The 19012-nt window shown below is 40.4% G+C and overlaps 1 protein-coding gene across 1 annotated transcript; it reads left to right on the forward strand.

The window, feature by feature from the left end:
- The first annotated feature begins 880 nt into the window (after positions 1–880).
- Positions 881–17680, forward strand: tm9sf2 (transmembrane 9 superfamily member 2). The gene is made up of 17 exons (XM_017712155.2): positions 881–1194; positions 2528–2595; positions 5177–5270; positions 6202–6329; positions 7998–8127; positions 8380–8504; positions 8852–8963; positions 9759–9838; positions 11272–11380; positions 11769–11901; positions 12316–12435; positions 13636–13693; positions 13948–14107; positions 14572–14723; positions 14875–14986; positions 15566–15737; positions 16376–17680. Exons 1-17 carry the CDS (start codon positions 1033–1035, stop codon positions 16441–16443), a joined length of 1983 nt encoding a protein of 660 aa, XP_017567644.1. The 5' UTR covers positions 881–1032; the 3' UTR covers positions 16444–17680.
- The last annotated feature ends 1332 nt before the right edge of the window (positions 17681–19012 follow it).

Here is a 19012-nt window from a genome sequence, read left to right on the forward strand (position 1 = left end):
GGAGGAGAGAGAAAAGACAATCCTTTTGGCCAATCTTTACTGCATCCACATCATCGAGTGAAGCTATCAATTTTGAATGATCTATAGCTCATGGCCTTTGTATATAGGCCTGCTGACAGACCAGTCTAACATGTGGATCCACATGACTACAAGATCAGGAAAGCAGGTAGGAAAAACCTTCATTTACTTCGCTTACAAGAGAATATAACAACCATACTACAAGACTTCCATTAAATAGCAAGCTTCCTGCTGCTGAACGTCCGTCCATCCATCCATCCATCCATCCATCCATCCTCTAAGCCGCTTGAGGGTGTTTGTGGGGTTGGGGGTGTGCGGTGGGTTGTCCTGGAGCCTATCCCAGCGGTCACCCGGCGGAAGGCACTGATGCTGATGTTTTTTTTTTTTTTTTTTTACTTTAAGGTTTTTAAGATCTTACCTTTTATCTGACGTCATTTGCACCACGTGCAGTGAAGGACGCAGATCAAATGCGTGAAACCAAATAATTGGGGTGTTTCAGCAGATGTGGTCTGTCTGCTGTGTTAAGGGTCCTTTTGGTGTGACTTGAGAAGTAGAACAAAACGGTCCAAGTTGTGAGTGAGGCGGTTTTATTAGCGCAGAGCGGTAGTTGTGAAGCAGCACGGCCAGTCGTCGTATTAAGAGTTATGCAATTGAGTTTTAATGTCCGGTTGACTTTTATTATTTTTTTAAACAAATATATATTTTTTTAAATTCCAAATAGTCAGTATTACAGTCAACTTGAAAGGCCTGATGTTTTGGGTGATTTATGAAATTCGGAGAGGCCCATATTTTGAAAAACGGAGCGGACTCGTCGCCCGTCGCGGACGCTCCTCCGCCGTCCCACCGCCGCTCCGTCATGCGCCGTGCAGCGGGTGACGTGTCTGTGTGAGCGAAGCGGCGGCGTCCTGCTCGCTCTCCCTGCGGATGAGCGGCTTCTGACGGCGAACACATCGGATTTCTCCGCGCCCGAGGCTGGGTGTCTTTTGAATGAAGCGTTAGGTCGTCGACTGAGCCATGATGTTCGTCTTTCTGCGCGTCCCCTGCGTCTTTTTCGTCCTTTTTCTAGGGGCGCCGTCTCTGCTGCGGCAGGCGGCTGGGTTTTATCTTCCGGGTTTGGCGCCTGTCAGTTTCTGTGAAAAACCTTCAGAAGGAGACGAAAGCGCGAGAGAATGCCAGGTAAACGCGGCTCTGCGTGTGCCTAATGTCTTACACGCGGGCGATGTTTGGTTGTTTTTGTCCTTTTTCGTGGACAAATCGTCACAAAACGGCGTTAGCCGCAGCTAGCTAGCTAGCGCGAGTCGGCTTCCGATTCGCCAGCTCGAATTCCCTCGTTCCACCTTAAATAGTGCGGCGGTTACATTCCGTTGCCTGGAGTTCCAGGATGTGGCCGCGGCGCTGTTTAAGGTGGAGCGGGGAAGTTCGAACAAGAAGCTGGCTTTAGCCTCGTAGCTAGCTGAGCAGCGTGTGTAGCGCTGACGCTGTAAACCGTGTTTGGAGGTTTAGTGCCGTTTGGCGCTCCGACACGTCATGGATTATAACTACAACCGAGTGTTTATAACATCGTTATAAACCCGTCGCTTAGCTACGTTACTTGTCAATGCCGGGAGGTACAAGTTAACTTAGCTCGCCGTTAGCTTTAGCTAAGGTGAACGGAGAGCTCGCGGGTTGTTTCTCTGGCTAGTGGGCCTTGAACAGTGAAGACGGGATGAAACCAGGATAGCTACGCTAGTCCGGTTACATTGTCCAGTGATGGGACCACCAGCATCCCCACATGCAGACCTGGCGGCTTTCATAGCAAGTGTGGATCCCAAAACAAGAGACTGGGGACGGACAAGCCTTGCATGCTGGTGGACACTGGCTGTACTGAGGCGTTCACCCGCTGTGGGAGTTGCTCAGTGCCTTGGTGGCTTCTGACCTGCTGTGTTTGTAGTTTGACCCGAGTTGCTGTTTCAGAGAAGCACCCATATGAGTTTAGGAGACCGTGTACTTAAGTAAAAATGTCTTTCCAGAAGCAGTTAGTCGAAGTAAAGTCCTTAAATACCGAGTACCTTATAGAAGTGCACTGGAGCTTCAGGTGCACCGCTGTGTCATATTCAGCACAGATGTTGTCACCAACATAATGGACTTGAAATTAATCTCGAAAATGGACTTGGTAACAGAATTCATGAATAAATTGTAGATTATTTTTCTTAAAAGTCCACTTGGGTAAAAGTATTGTCATTGGAAAATACTTAAAACATCCCATAACCCACCAGTGGTTGTATTTATTTATTTATTTTTCTTGGTAGGTGCATCGAGATGGACCTCGTGTAAACCGTGTACAGTAGTGAATTTTTGTTAAACGTCACTTTTCATGCGTTTTCTTCCTGTTGAGAGCTGTCGGTTGCTTATCAGTGCTTATCATAATATTGCCGTTCAGCTTTTGTCATAGCCTTGCTCTCCTTGGGTGCTTGGTGTCTGCGGCGTACTTTATAACGGTTCCTCTTTCCTGTTGTTCTTTCTTTCACAGGACAAGATTGAGCTGTTTGTGAACAGGTTGGATTCGGTGGAGTCAGTCCTGCCATACGAATACACAGCGTGAGTAGACTTCACAAATGTTCTCAACGCTTAGAAATTTTCACACCACTTTTAACCGCCAACAGCCACGTCAGACGTTGGTAGTGTTTGCATCACTGCAGTTGTTTGTGAAGCAAACACGGCTGTTGGAGGCGACGTAATGGCGATGCCTTTGCCCCGTCATATATAGTGCAACAAAAAAAAAGGCTTCTGTACCCTTTTAGATGCAGCTGTGCAGCTGGTTTTTCCAGAGTTTCTTGAAAGGCTGGCCCTCCAGGTGATTTTGTATTGCGCTTGTCTTTTGACCGGATGAGTGAGGGAGTGGTAGGGAAAGAAAGGAATTTGGTTTTGCACAGCTATGTCAGAAGTCTTGATTTGTCTTTGCATGGTTTACAAATGAAAGGCCTTAATAAACAGGTAATTTACTCTTATGAAGTAGTTGGGCAGTGTGTCGTCTGTATTGGTGTAGTATGACATTGCGTTTCAGTTTAAGCAATGTTTTAGATAAATATTTGAGAGGTGGTGTGCATTACGTCCAAGGTACAGTCATTAGTGATTTATAAGTATAAAAAAGTTAACACATCCTCTACAGAGAACACACTTTTGCACATTTTAATGCATAATTATTGTTTATTTGCCGAATTTAACATATTGGGAAAATATATGAAACGCATAATGTGGCCAGTGCAGAAGTTTTGGCACGTTTTATATTTTATGTTATATTTTTCTCGTTGTTAAACTCTGTTTTTAGGCTCTCTGTAGTGGAATTTTAGGCATATTTTCAAACAGGTAATTTGACAGTGGGTGTTAAAACTTCATTTAATTCTGTTCTGTGCACTTTACTCAGGGCATCCAGGACCCGACAGTTAACTTCTTTATACCAGTTACCGTGTTTCTATACCGATTCCCATCTGAGTAAGAAAATGGAACAAAACAGTCCAGTCTAAGTTGGCTGCGTCAGTTTTTGTACGACGGTATTTTAGATCAGCATTACTCAGGAAACGGTTCAATTGCTTTAATGCTGATTTTTGATACTGTGATGTGGGAAAGCATCGAGATGCATTTGACCAATATCGCTCAGTCCTAATTAGTACTGAATTGCTATGTCATGAGACAGTTGTTGAACGGTTGCTTGCATAAACAGTTTGCATTAAAATAACATCACCCGCTGTTGGGCTTGATTTGCACGTAGACACAGGAGTCTTTAGTAATAACTTAATTTGAGGATGCCTGAAGGACCCCTGGGCACAGTGAGGGAGATTAGCAGAGGCGCCTGGTTACAGTGAGTAGTCAGTCTGAGGAGGGGTTGTCCTGGCATTAACACCGAGTGCTTTAAGGCCATTTGCAGTCTATGTAATCTAATGGTATCTGCATGTACCACACTCAAACCCCTGAGTAGCACCTCTAGTGCTGGGCGATACATATTTTGTACTGGTATTTTGTCATTTTGACAAAATACAGCTTGATAAAATATATTGAAGTTCAGTAAATAAATTATTATTTGAGTATAATAAATAATAATTATTATGCTCAGATAATGGTGTGTGTGGCTGGTAGTTACTGATCAGTTTTTAATAGTCAAATTGGAAAATGTCTGTTATTTATTTATTTTAAAACCTGAAGCTCATGTTGTGAGAAGCAACAGAACACACATTTCCAGATTTTAAAGCTGGAAATATCTGTCTCATTAATTATATTTTAAACCATACTGGATATTTGACCATATGACTGTTAAGGCGTGTTATATGGTTGTTGACTTTTCTTTGAGGTGGGAGTGGTGACGTGCGTTATTTCGTCACACATCCAGATTGTGCAACAGGTCATATACTTTGTAGTGTAGCAGCTGTAATGTTTATTAGTGTGACATTGCATTAACAGTGAACCTCCTGTATAGGCTGTTGAATCTTATGTGCTTGGCGCCCTGATACATGCCTGCTTAATTGCTTGTTTTATAAATTGACTGAGCGCCGGTTCCCAACCGTGATTCTGGATTTAGGTTTCTAAACCTGTCCTGTACGTTTTATTGTTCTTCCTATCCACTTCGACACAGAAAGGGCCATAATGAGCTAATGATTTGTATGAGGTGTGATGGGAGCAGGACATGTGGTACTCAAGGTCTGGAAACCACTGACCTAGAGTAACACTGTAGGTGTGTGGGTTTTTTTTTGTCCCCCCTTCTTCCCAGTTTGTTTTTGTCACTTTGTGCGCCTGGCCACTTGCACACAATACAAAAAGAAACTGCATTATGATTATCAGTTCATGTTGACTTTAAGCACACTTTCGGCTGGACGTGGAAACTCTGCACTTAAGTAGCTCATGCTGCCCCCCCACCCCTCTGTTATTTTATTGCTTTTTCACCCCCAGCTGCCTTAGGACACTGTTTTATTACTGTAACTGAATTATACTGTTTTGTCTATGACTTTGTTTATTGTATGTTTATCTTATGCGCACACATGTTTTCTAAACTGCTTATCCTTCTGGGTCACTGAGAGGCGGTGGAGCCTATCCCAGCAGTCATTGGGTGCAAGGCAGGAAATACCCTGGACAGGTTAATTGTGTGCAGTAAAAATAACAATAATAGTTTTTTGTTTTCATTTTTCAGGTTTGATTTCTGCACTGTTGATGCTGAGAAGCGGCCCTCAGAAAACTTGGGCCAGGTGCTCTTCGGAGAGAGAATTGAGCCTTCTCCATATAAGGTACTGAAAGCTGTGGGCACACACACACTGGCAGCTCATACTCTTGGTGTCATGCTTTGTCCTTTAACTCTGCATCCCAAGTTTTCATCCATAAGGCATTTATGCAGCATCCTTCTTCATGTTTTTGCCCACCAATGCTGTTCGAACAGCATGTCAAAGCTAAGATTTTAAGATATATTTTATGCTCAAAGTCCGATGACCGACCAAACTTAATGGGAGAAAAACTGCTTTTATGTAAACCTGTTGTCAAAGACTCGGGTAATGTAGGAAAACACCCCTTTCCAGATCACCTGATACAAAAATTAATTTTGAATGACCTAAGACATCATCTATGTAAAGTATATTACTACAGCTTCCAGATGCAGGACAATGTAATCATATCAATCAGAGTGAAGTAAGGGGTCACCACAAAATGCACTTTAAACCCTTTCCTGCTTTTTGCAAATGTAGGTGATCATCTAAGATATGTTTGGCATATGAAAGTTTGTTATTCAGTTTTAGAGTGGAGTTTAATGTTAAAGAAGTCTGTCACTGAGAAAGATTGCTCTCATAATTCAAGTACAAAACTAAAGAAGCAGACTTCAGACACCAAACATGTCTTGGCTAATCAGGTGCATATGAGATAAGGGAGAAATAATGGGACATTTGATTTTTCAATGGACTTGGAAAACGTCTGAATCATTTGTGAGATGTTTTTTGCTTTATGTTGATGTATGCATTATAAAGCCATCAGAGACGTTTAGCGTAGTTACAGGCACAAAAATATATTGATGCAACTCAGCAATATAAAAAGATCGCTGAGCTCACAAACGGATTCAATTTCATGATATAAAAACTGATCACCTTTTCTCAGAACTTCTCACAAAAATCCCAAAGACGTTTGATTGTATTTTATTGCTCGTTATTGATATTTTTATCTTGCCTCTTACAGTTTTCCTTTAAGCAGAAGGAGGAATGTAAGCATGTGTGTACCAAGTCTTACAACACTGAAAAGGCAGAAGATAAAGCCAATCTGGACTTCCTTAAGAAAGGCATGCTTCTTAACTACCAGCACCACTGGTGAGCTTCTCTTCCCTTCTCTTCTTAGAGAATTTCTGAACTTTATATAAACAAACAGCTGATTTTGTAGGTGACAGCAAGTCTTATTATTTAAATTTGACTCAATGATTGTTTTAATGCCAGTGTCTGATATTTTTAATGTACATGCACTATATTGCCAAAACTATTGTCACCCATCCAAATTGAATCATTTAGTTCAGGTGTTCCAATCACTTCCATGGCCACAGGTGTATAAAACCAAGCACCTAGGCCTGCAGACTGCTTCTACAAACATTAGTGAAAGAATGGGTCGCTCTCAGGAGGTCAGTGAATTCCAGCGTGGTACTGTGATAGGACGGCACCTGTGCAAGTCCAGTCGTGAAATTTCCTCACTAAATATTCCAGTCAACTGTCAGTGGTATAATAACAAAGTGGAAGTGAATAGGAACGACAGCAGCTCAGCCATGAAGTGTTAGGCCACGTAAAATGACAGAGCGGGGTCAGCAAAGGCGCATAGTGCGTAACTTTCTGCAGATTCGATCACTACAGACCTCCACCCATCATGTGGCCTTCAGATTAGCTCAAGAACAGTGTAGAGAGCTTCATGGAATGTGTTTCCATGGCCGAGCAGCTGCATCCAAGCCTTACATCACCAAGCGCAATGCAAAGCGTTGAAAGCAGTGGTGTAAAGCGTCATCACTGGACTCTAGAGCAGAGGAGACGTGTTCTCTGGAGTGATGAATCACGCTTCTCTGTCTGGCAATCTGATGGACGAGTCTGGGTTTGGTGGTTACCAGGAGAGCGTTACTGCATTGTGCCAAGTGTACAGTTTGCTGGAGGCAGATTATGGTGTAGGGTTGTTTTTCAGGAGTTGGGCTCGGCCACTTAGTTCCAGTGAAAGGAACTCTTGAGTTTTGTGTGGAGGAACTTGACTGGCCTGCACAGAGTCCTGACATCAACCCGATAGAACACCTTTGGGATGAATTAGAGCGGAGACTGTGAGCCAGACCTTCTCGTCCTACATCAGTGTCTGACCTCACAAATGTGCTTCTGGAACAATGGTCAAAAATTCCCATAAACACACTCCTAAACCTTGTGGAAAGCCTTCCCAGAAGAGTGTAAGCTGTTATAGCTGCAAAGGGTGGGCCGACATATTAAACCATATGGATTAAGAATGGGATGTCGCTCAAATTCATATGTGTGTGAGGGCACACGAGCGATTGCTTTTAGCAATATAGTGTTTTTGTCAATCCTATTTGCCGGTACATATTCATTAAATGTAGACACTGGGGCAAGACCCAGCTACATTAGCATTACAGAGAAACAAAGCATTTAATTGTAGAGAATTGCGCATGCAGACATTTAAGCCTGGTAGTCCAGCATCACCTGAATGTTTTTCTGAAATACAGTTGAGGCTTCACCAGCTGCCTTTTGAATTATTGATAGCTCTTAATAATAAGGTATGTTATAACTTTAAAAGTGTTGTCACCTGTGTTTTATTATGGCACAGAGCTGACCTAAAACAGTGTGTGCGCTTTCACTGGAAAACTGAACGTTTGCATTTTAATGACACACCCCCAAAGTGGTGAAAAGGAAGTAGTAAGCAAGCATACTTTCTCACCACTAGATGGCTGCCAGAACTTTCTCATGCATTTTTTTTTTTGCCATCTCCCTCTGTGCTGGCTGCAGGATTGTGGATAACATGCCTGTGACCTGGTGTTATGACGTTGAGGATAATCAGAAGTTCTGTAACCCCGGGTTTCCCATTGGATGCTATGTCACAGAAGCCGGCCGACCCAAAGACGCCTGCGTTGTCAATGTAAGCTTCATCTAATTTTTATATATATATATATATATATATATATATATGTGTGTGTGTGTGTGTGTGTGTGTGTGTGTGTGTGTGTGTGTGTGTGTGTGTATTTTGTCCAGTTTAACTTTCTGACATTGAGATGTTGGCTCTCTCTTTCATAACTGCTCTTTATACCTTTTAGCCTATTTGTCTGTTACCCTTCATCTTCATTATGTACTTGTAGCCACTCTCTGTTTACTCTGTTTTGCTTCCATGCAGTCGGACTTCAATGACAAGGACACCTTCTATATCTTCAACCATGTGGACATCACCATCTACTACCACATAGTGGAGAGTGAGACCGCTGTTGCCCGGCTGGTTGCTGCCAAGATGGAACCGAAGAGGTACAAGCATTTGCCACATCATAGTGCACAAATGAAAACTTTGACTGCAAAGGATTTTCAGTCCCCTTCCCATTGCGTTTTAGATCAGTACAAGGTTAAGACCTGAAATCTTTGTCTTTTCATTAACAGTGCATTTTTGTAGAGATTATACAAGCTGTGTCTGTGCAATTGAATACCTGTGGACATACATCTATGTTTCCATACATATTTGTTATTAATGATGCTTTGTGGCATAAAGTGTGTTTATCACAGATATTTACCAATAATGAGCTTGTTTTCTGTAGTTGAATGATTATAATGTGAGTCTTCCATGTTAATGTATATTTTGTGGTGTTTCTCTGTGTTAGCTACAAGCAGGCTAAGCCCGATACTCCAGACTGCACAGGGCCTCCCATGAGCCTCAGCAACAAATTCAAAGGAGAAATCAGCATCCCTTACACCTACTCTGTACAGTTTCTGGTGAGTTACTCTCTCTTTCACTCTCTCAGTGAGTGCCCATTTGTTGTTATTCAGTTTGTGTTGGGCTTGTAGATTTAAAGTGATGGCTTAGCCAATTCTATCTTACTCCAGTTCAGCCAGGACATGTTAGATGTCTGAATTTACTGCTTTAGTTTTGTACTGGAGGCTGAGGGCCCAGAAACACCAAGCCGAGCGGAAGAACTGTCAACTGTTTCCGACTGATGGTCGCCTCCATCACAGTCACCTCTGATCACCTGTTTAAATTTACATTTTACATTTGTGGCATTTGGCGGATGCTCATATCCAGAGCGATTTGATCATTTTACACAGGTAGGCGAAGGTAGTGTTAGGAGTCTTGCCCAAGGTCTCTTACTGGTATAGTGTAGGGTGTTTGCCCAGGCAGGATTGAACCCCAGCCTACAACATAGAAGGCAGAGATGTTACCCGCTACGCTATATCAACAAACCAAAATGAACTTGACACACTGCAAAGACTGCTGACAGCCAATGTGCATGTTCTTAATGTGCTTGTGCTGAAGGAACAGTTCTCTTTAGCGGGAGATGGCATTAGTCTGTAAAACTGTAACACTTGAATTAAAGAATCTCTGAGCTTTTGTGTGTCCATGCTTATTCATAACAGTATTAAATAACAATATCTTACCTCAAACCAGGCTTATGTGATCAAATGTCTTTAAAGTTGATTAACCTGTGTTGATTTGGCTGAGCTGTTGCTTCTGTTGTATTTTTGTGTGCTACCATGTTAATAATTGTTTTTTGCTTGGTGTAATATTTACAGGTGGAGCAAAATATTCGATGGGCCTCTCGTTGGGATTATATTCTCGAGTCAATGCCTCACACCAACATCCAGTGGTTTAGGTGAACATGCATATAAATACACTCAAACATGTGTGCATCTGTAAACTCACACACATACTGTGTTGCCTGAAGAGATAAGTTTACCCTTGCCGCTTCAATGCACACATTTCAGCAGCTACACGATGTATGGATATGTAAGCTTTTAATGACAGGGTTAACATTTGGTATGGAAAGCTTTAATTTAGAGTGTGTGTATGTGTATGTATGTATATGTGTGTGTGTGTGTGTGTGTGTGTGTGTGTGTGTGTATGTGTGTGTATGTATGTATGTGTGTGTGTGTGTGTGTGTGTGTATGTGTATATATATATATATATATATATATATGTGTGTGTGTGTGTGTGTGTGTGTGTGTGTATGTATATAATATTATTATTATTATTATTATTATTATAAAAATTGGCAATTGCTGTCTTAAATGACACTGAATCTGGTTGAATCTGATCATAAAATAAGCTCACATATTTCACCAGCAGTTTTGCATAAATGCATAAATTACATGAATTAGGGTGTGATTCATGTAAATTGTATGTAAATGAGGTACTGGTAGGCTGGCACTTGATTTCACATACTGAAACATTCATCATTCATATCTCTCTTTTATCTAAGATAATTTCCATTAGTGTATGCACACCTTTGATACCTGAACATTAAATGCCACATCCAACAATTTTAAACCAAAAAAGACAAGCAACCACCCTAAACGCCGAGTGTTCAAACGCTAAAAGTGTTATTCACTTTGAGCATAACAGCTTAAAAAAATGCTAGATTTTTGGACCAATAAAGCAAAACTTGTCAGTTTCATCTATAACTCCAATAATCAGAATAAACATGAAAACAGTAGTACTAATTTGTGCACATGACAATCCAGTGTAAAGTGCATGTACTTATTTTACATGCAGATTGGTATAAATGAATGCTGCAACTATTCCATGATACATTTAAAGACATATTACACTGTTTACGCTTTTTTTTTAATCCTATGACACCACCCAACAAACAAAACACAGCTAGTGTGGAAGCATCTCCTACACTTCAATAATACAACATTTAAAATGTTATTTTTAGGAAATAATCACAGTTCCCTATCACATCATTAAAACATTGCATGAATTAGGGTGTGATTCATGTAAATGAGGTGCTGTTTTCACACATTGAAACATACATTAGCTCTCAAATTTCCGCTTGTTTCTGCATTGTGTAAAAGTTTCACGAATCAGACGCAGAGTAGTTTGTACATCATTAAAGGCAGGCAAACTCTTTTATATGCAAGTTTTGATGAATAAGGGCCAATATATGGGCCCTGTTGTCTACCCCTTTGGTAGTACCCGTGCACTCACGCTGTCTCTATTCAAAACAGGAGATTGGACATACAAGCACACACACCTTTTGTCACCCTCTGTTTGTCTTGACTCCTGATTTGTTTTTGGTTGCAGTATAATGAACTCCCTGGTGATTGTGCTGTTCCTGTCTGGTATGGTGGCTATGATCATGTTGCGGACACTGCACAAAGATATTGCACGCTACAACCAGATGGATTCAGTGGTGAGTTTTGCACTTTACACCACTGTGAAATACATGCACTATCCATAACACCATCAGGGTAGTAGGATCAGATTTTACCATTGATATTTTAATAAGCTTATCCAGAACTTTATTTGGAGGGGTGGATATATGTATCATTCTCTCTCTCCCTCTCTCTCTCTCCCTCTGATGTAAGTCAATGTCCTTTACTGTGTGCAAAGCTTTCACCAAGAAAGACAAGCAACCAGCCCAAAAACACTGCGTGTTCTAACACTGAAAGTGTTATGTAGTTTTTGACAATGTTGTCAAGTGTCAGGATGCTACACTTGGTGTTACAGTCAAAAGTCTGGTATCACGATGGCTCTTGCAGTTTTGAACTAATGAATTATATTGCTGTGTCATTTTCCAGGAGGATGCTCAGGAGGAGTTTGGCTGGAAGTTGGTTCATGGCGATGTGTTCCGGCCGCCACGCAAGGGCATGCTGCTGTCCGTGTTCCTTGGCTCTGGCACACAAATCTTCATCATGACCTTCGTCACCCTCTGTGAGTTTTTAACCCACGCAAAGTACACAGGGAAAAACGTGCATGCAAAGATGTTAAGATGTTACGTAAAATGATTTACAGTACTGATAGTACAGTACAGCACAGCAGCCAAAATCAATGCAGTCAGATCATCACCTCGGATCGATGCATAAAGAAACATTGGTGCATTTTTACAGTCCTAGATGAGCTGATTTGCTGAAGCAGGTTTTTGCAGAAGACAATAAAACACAAACTGTGTAATCCTGTGGTTACGAGCGAGGAACGCTGCCACACATAAGCTGTATTAATTACTGTATGTAGAGTAAACGATTTTCAAGCAGGTGTGTTTATAATGACTCTTTACTATGTTTGAGTCATTTGACCTGGATATGCAGGTTAATGTTCAAATGACTGTAAAACTCTCTCTCTCTGTAGTTTTTGCGTGTCTAGGTTTTCTCTCTCCAGCGAACCGTGGTGCTCTGATGACCTGTGCGGTGGTGTTATGGGTGCTGCTTGGAACTCCAGCTGGTTACGTTGCTGCCCGCTTCTACAAGTGTGAGTATGCCGCTGGGCCCATAATCCTTGACCTCTGACCCTCATTCCACCAATCAACTTCTTTTAGGGCTGTCTGCAGCCCATTAGGCATAGTCCGTGTCAGAAGGGGCCCCTCTTACAGTCCACTTTACTAGTCTGTGTGTGAACAGTGTCTCATGAAACACGGGTTCTCTGTTTCTGATGCACCCACACAAATAACATGTAATGCTCTGATGCTGCTTATTAAATCTCTTCTACACAAATGCATACCATACCTCTTAGCCACTCAGACTGTAGGCTTCTGTTTCGTTATTGACGTTAAGATTCATCATGCAGTAAGTACTGTGATTTACTCAATAACTATTACATACTATTAGGGATTTACAGCGACTTGTTCTGTAACTACTAGGAATTATTTATTACTACATTTGAATTATTCACTTACTACTTTTGATCACTCAATAGGTACTAGGAGTTATTCGTTAACATCCATATTATTCAGTAACTACTACATGTTATTCAGAACCACTATGCATTATTCAGTAACGGCTATGAATGTCTCAGCAATATGTATCATTCAGGAACAACTTTGAATTACTCAGTAACTAGTATTAAAGTTATGTTGTCATGAGAGTGAAGAATTGAAATGTGTTCCAAAGACACACCCCCACAGTTTAACTCGGAGAGCTTTAAATATCCCTGCTCAAACAAGCTTAGTAAATCTGATGATCCATGTTTGACTAATCCAGGTTTGATCAGATGACCCAAGTTTGTTAGTTCCTTCAGTACGACAACCTGGAGAGTCCGTCCCTCGCACGGGTCTCCGTAACTTTAGCTAGCCATTTTTCTTACTGGCCTGCAAAGTTTTTCAGGAAATAAAATGGACATTAAACACATCTGAAGTTATCTTTTCAGAGCAGTGCTGAATTAGTTTAGTTTATTCCTTGGGACACTTGTTAACGACATTAATCACTGTTAAATTTCACCTCATTTTAAACACACAGTTTGGAGCTATGATTTGCTAGAAAATTAACAGATGTTCCTCAAGAATGAGGGCAGATTTCACTTCAATGGCTGCATGAATCCAGGTGACAATTTATATCCTAAAAAAGTCCTGTAGTCCTAGAAACTAACAGCTGAATCAGATGTTTTGAAAACAACAAACTGTAATGGTGGAGTTGCTGTGAGTCAGTGTTTGTTGCATGCCTTCTCTGTATGCAGCGTTTGGAGGGGAGAAGTGGAAGACTAATGTGCTTCTGACAGCATTCCTGTGTCCCGGGTGAGTGGAGCAAGCATCAGTTTATTTATATATACATAATATTAATATATATAATATTTACATAAATATATATATTTCACATGGGTGTCAGAGAGTGACATTCTGTGTGTAGTTTGTTGTTTATACAAATAAAAGCGCATTATTATAGTCATTTATAGTACATTGACAGTGTCTTACTTGGGGAGGTACTAGCTTTTGTTTTGTTTGCCATATATCTTTCAGTAAAATATATATTTTAACTTCTCTTCCTTCAGGGTTGTCTTTGCTGACTTCTTTCTGATGAATCTGATCCTGTGGGGTGAGGGCTCTTCGGCTGCCATGCCCTTTGGCACACTGGTGGCCATCCTGGCACTCTGGTTCTGCATCTCCGTCCCACTCACTTTCATCGGAGCTTACTTTGGCTTTAAGAAGGCTGTGAGTATACATTAGTGCACTTACTAATACACATACGTTTACTTACTAGTTCCCATTAGGTGTTAAATACTGATATTTGAAAAAGAGACTAGCAAATCTTGCCTAAAAAAAATCACACAAAGTATCTATAAACTTTAGTTACACATTTATGCTCATCTGACAGTCAGTAAGGTACGGAAATGTGGACTGCCTTGTTTTCTGGTCATAACTGCCCTTGGAGAAGTTTTTAGGGTAAAACCTGAGCACATGAGTCTGCGAAACATTTACATACATTTGATTGAATAATGACACAGTGAAAGTTTTGTCTGGTGTGCAAAAAATCTTTCTTGTGCAGGGGTCCACAGGGGTTTTGGAGGGCTGATGTCCACCACAGTTCGCTGCTGTTTTGGCAATTGTTTTTTCATCGAATCCGTCTTTATATGAGTATTTGTGATTCTAACATCCGTCATTTCCACATTGTTCAGAGCATTGAGCACCCAGTGCGCACCAATCAGATTCCTCGTCAGATTCCTGAACAGTCTTTCTACACTAAACCTCTCCCCGGCATCGTGATGGGTGGGATCCTGCCGTTTGGATGTATCTTCATCCAGCTCTTTTTCATCCTCAACAGTATCTGGTGAGTCTCACTTTACTGTGAAAATTTAGTTCTGAGTTATTTGTATTCTGTGAGGTAACTGTTGTTTATGAAGCATGAAAAGGCTTAAAGTATGCTGGTGCTGTGTGATGGCTGCTGTTGTCTTACTGTGTGCATGTGTGTGTGTCTGCAGGTCACATCAGATGTATTACATGTTTGGATTCCTCTTCCTTGTCTTCATCATCCTGGTTATCACCTGCTCTGAAGCCACCATCCTGCTCTGCTACTTCCACCTGTGTGCTGAGGTTGGAACACTTCTCTCTCTCCCTCTTTACTCTGCCTTAATGAAATGCTCTAAAACAGGGTTCCTGCTAATCCTTGAAACGTATAATGAAGCGTTATAATAGATAGTTTTAAATAATTATGCTACTGTTGGAGGTATTAAGCTCTAAAATGATACCTGAAGACCGGGTAGTAAGGAGACGCTTTATTATCTACATATATATATATATATATATATATATATATATATATATATATATATATATATATATATATATATATATATATATATATAAAAATTCAGAATGGTCCTCCAGCCAGAAATACCCAGTTGACAGAAATAAAGGGCTAGAGGATGGTAGGACTGAATGCCACTGGAAAGGCTACGAAGTTCTTTTGGCTCTTTTAATTTTCAAAATAAAATCCATAATTTTTCATGTAGCCCATGTCGTTTCAAAACCTCTTCTTAACTTTAACCTTAGCTGACTCTAACTGAACATATAAATAAGCCCTTTTTTGCTTTTGTGACTGTTTCAGCTTGCTGTGCAGCTGTATGAGTGCTGATGTTGTTTTGTCTTTTTTTAAAAAATTTTTTTTATCAGGATTATCACTGGCAGTGGCGCTCGTTCCTTACCAGTGGCTTCACGGCGGCTTATTTCTTGGTGTATGCTGTACACTACTTCTTCTCCAAACTACAGATTACTGGACTGGCCAGCACCATCCTGTACTTTGGCTACACCATGATCATGGCCCTCATCTTCTTCCTCTTCACAGGTCTGTGTGTGGGTGTGGGTGTGTGTTTGTTGTGTATGCAGCCTAGTGCTGAACAGCACACCATGTATACTGGTGTAAGTGTCCCTCACCAGTGTTGATTTTTAATTTTAGCTAAATTGAACCATAGAAAGCTTCATTTCCTTAAAAACAAAAAAGAAATTTACCATATGTTTTACATGAGCAGTTTAAAATGCATGCAGTTTTAATTTTAATAGTTATTTGGTCCAGTCTAAATAAGCTATATCAGTTATAAAAATGTCAAAATATTGTGATATGCCCATGTGTATTAAGAAGATGTCTTAAATGAAGATTTCTTAAATGATTCTCTAGGAAATGATTTATTGCCTCATGAAATATATCATGAGTGTATCATGATGTCTTCAAGTATCATGATTTATTTTTGCTCTGTCACCCACCTCTACATTCAACTGTTTCTTAAAGAATCATAGTTGAACCAACTTGTTGTGAAGTCGTAGATTAGTTCTCACCATATAATAGTTAATGGTGCAGATTTACACACATGTAATAAACCTGCTTTCTGTGTTGATTTCCACTTTAATCTGAAAAAACCTCTTGGTATAACTGTTCAGGTTGATAAGAGCTTAAACTAATGTCATTTTCTTTTTCCCCCCTCACAGGAACGATTGGATTCTTTGCCTGTTTCTGGTTTGTTACAAAAATCTACAGCGTGGTTAAAGTGGACTGACTAAGCTCAACCAATCACAGCCTAGACTGTACTTGCCTCTTACCAACAGGATGCCCCTGGGTGAGCAGCAAGAGCGCTGTTGAAAAATACGTCCCATTGCCCCAGCTAACTAACGGCTGAAAGCTAGGTTCTACAAATCTTCAGCTTCCATTGGAGTGCGCGCGTGTGTAAAAACGCGTTTCAATTTGTGATTTCACACACATGCTTATAAAAACAGCACTCATAACAGCAACATGTTCAACAAAGAGCACACACAGCCACCATTTTACATTTTCCTCAACCAATTGCAGGATTAAAATTTCAAATTGAAATTTGTAAATATTTTTTTTTGGCTAAGCGCATCAACTGCAGACACAGGTAGCTGACATGTTGAGCTGTTGCAGAAGTATGATTTTGTAAATATCTTGGTTTTTTCCATAAATGCTGAAAAATGTCCAAAAAGCAGCATTGAAAAGAAGACAGGCTGTGAGTTGTTTTTGTTTTTTTTTTTTTTTTTTTTGTTTTTTTTTTGTGGGGGGTGGGGTGGGTGTGGGTTGTTCTCTCTTCACATTATCAGTAATGTTTCAGCGATGCTCGTGTGTTATTAACCAGAGAGGTTACTATACTTTTATTTAACACTTACTACTTTGTTTTAATTTTAGTTTGTACTGTCTTGCTATTCATTTTCGCCTCAACACTCTTGTTTGTGCCTCTTGATCATATGGAGTGGGGAATTAAAGAAGGTCACCATAATGTGCTAATAGTGAATAAAGCTGGTGGGTGCTGAGTAGCTTGATTATGCTAAATAGACTCACCTAACTTTAGTTCAGTGTTGGCAAAGCTTTTCTTGATTAAATGTTTCTGTGCGAGCCCTCGGTGCACATGTATAAACGATCTCTGATCTGTGATCAGTTTTTGCCTTTCATGTCCTGGTGAATGCAGTTGGACGTTGAGGAGCTGGTCAGAGATTATTCATACATGTGGACCATTTTCCCCTTTATGTTGACTTGTACACATTAGACTGGGAGAAGTAATCAGTCTGTATGTGGTTATACTTGGTTTGATATCTTTGTTTTTGTTTCTGGGCCATGTACATATGCAGACTATGTAAGCATATATGAGTATAACTTATAATGGTTTGATTTACAGTGACCTGTTTTTTTTCTTCACCAATTTGAAATAATGAAGAAGGGGAAAACGATGAATGTTAGAAATAAAAGTATTTCCCTGTCTCAAATAAAATTAAGACTTTTTACTTTTTTCTGTTTATTCATTAATTCACAGTTCATGGTGTTTTAAAAGGTTTTATTAGCTTCGTAATGAATGATTTTGATATCCGTACTCAGTGGTCAGGTGGTCAGTACATTGTTCTGTGAGCACAAGCAGCTTCTTTGTTTGATTTGCAAATTTCCTTTTGCATATCACCAAATCCTTAATAGAGGAAAAATATTTCTTAAGATTGTCTCAGAGAAATAAAGCCGATCTCAATATTATATTACTGAAAGATCACTGATCTCTGAATTGTTTCTCCTAAGCCCCCCGTAGGAGAACAGAGGAGATTAACATGAGCATCTCACTGTGAGAAGTTCTAGTGATGATCTGCAATATAAAATAGAGCTGTGTAAGAAATGAGTGAGATCTTACGTATTTCTTATGGAAATATTACTCAGCTGAGTTAAGCCACGTGTGACCTTTTGACCAAAGTGAGAAAGTCTGAGTTCAATTTCTCGGGAGCCAAATTTTAGAAACGGGGCAAAATGATGCAAGTCTCACTCTTGATTTCGAACTGGACTTACCCACGTCTAGGAGAAGTGCCTGAGATCGAAGGAGATCTCATTCATAATATTTCTTCTGGGTTACGAGGGAAGGACCAAAGGATTCTGTAATGTGTGTTAATTGCAGTCGGGGTTTTCTTAACTAGGGCCTTGTCTCAAGTTCTACGTCACAGAGCCATAAATGGAACCAGTGTTTGTCACTTCAGCTTAAGGGCCTTTGTGTTAACGCAAAGTATTTTTTATGAAAAGGGTCAAGGTTTCATGTCCTATTGCTTGACATTTCTCAGATTGGTTGATTCCTGCTGAGCGTGGTGGCATGCTATGCCTGATGGAGAGGGTTCAAGCTTATTTCATCATTCAGGATTATAGTATTTTATTCTTCAGCAATTGCAGCATCCTTAAGTAGATATTACGTACAGACGTGACTGTAAAAGTTATATAAAAAAGACACCGGTGTCTTAGGAAGGAACACACACCACTCTGGTCCTGCTGTGCTGGCGTGTGTGTTGCGTGCAGGTTGTCTGTGCTGTGAGGATGAAGAGCAGCGGGATGTTCCACGGAAATGGGTCATCAAACAGGCCCTCAGCACATAGACACACAGTCATAAACAGCCTCGTATGTGTAGGCAGATTGCTGTAAAACGTGTAAAGCTGCAGGTGTGTGACACTTTTTTTATTAGAAATTCATCAGGCATTTTAGACCTTTAGGAAATGTTTAGTGCTGCTTAAGGTCATAGATTATACAACTGAATCTTACAGCTGAGCTGGGAGCTTTTATTTCCTATGTATGGTTTTTATTTCAGTCCACACATAGAA

The sequence above is a fragment of the Pygocentrus nattereri genome, chromosome 12, assembly GCF_015220715.1.
Source record: "Pygocentrus nattereri isolate fPygNat1 chromosome 12, fPygNat1.pri, whole genome shotgun sequence".
Classification (NCBI taxonomy): Eukaryota; Metazoa; Chordata; class Actinopteri; order Characiformes; family Serrasalmidae; genus Pygocentrus; species Pygocentrus nattereri.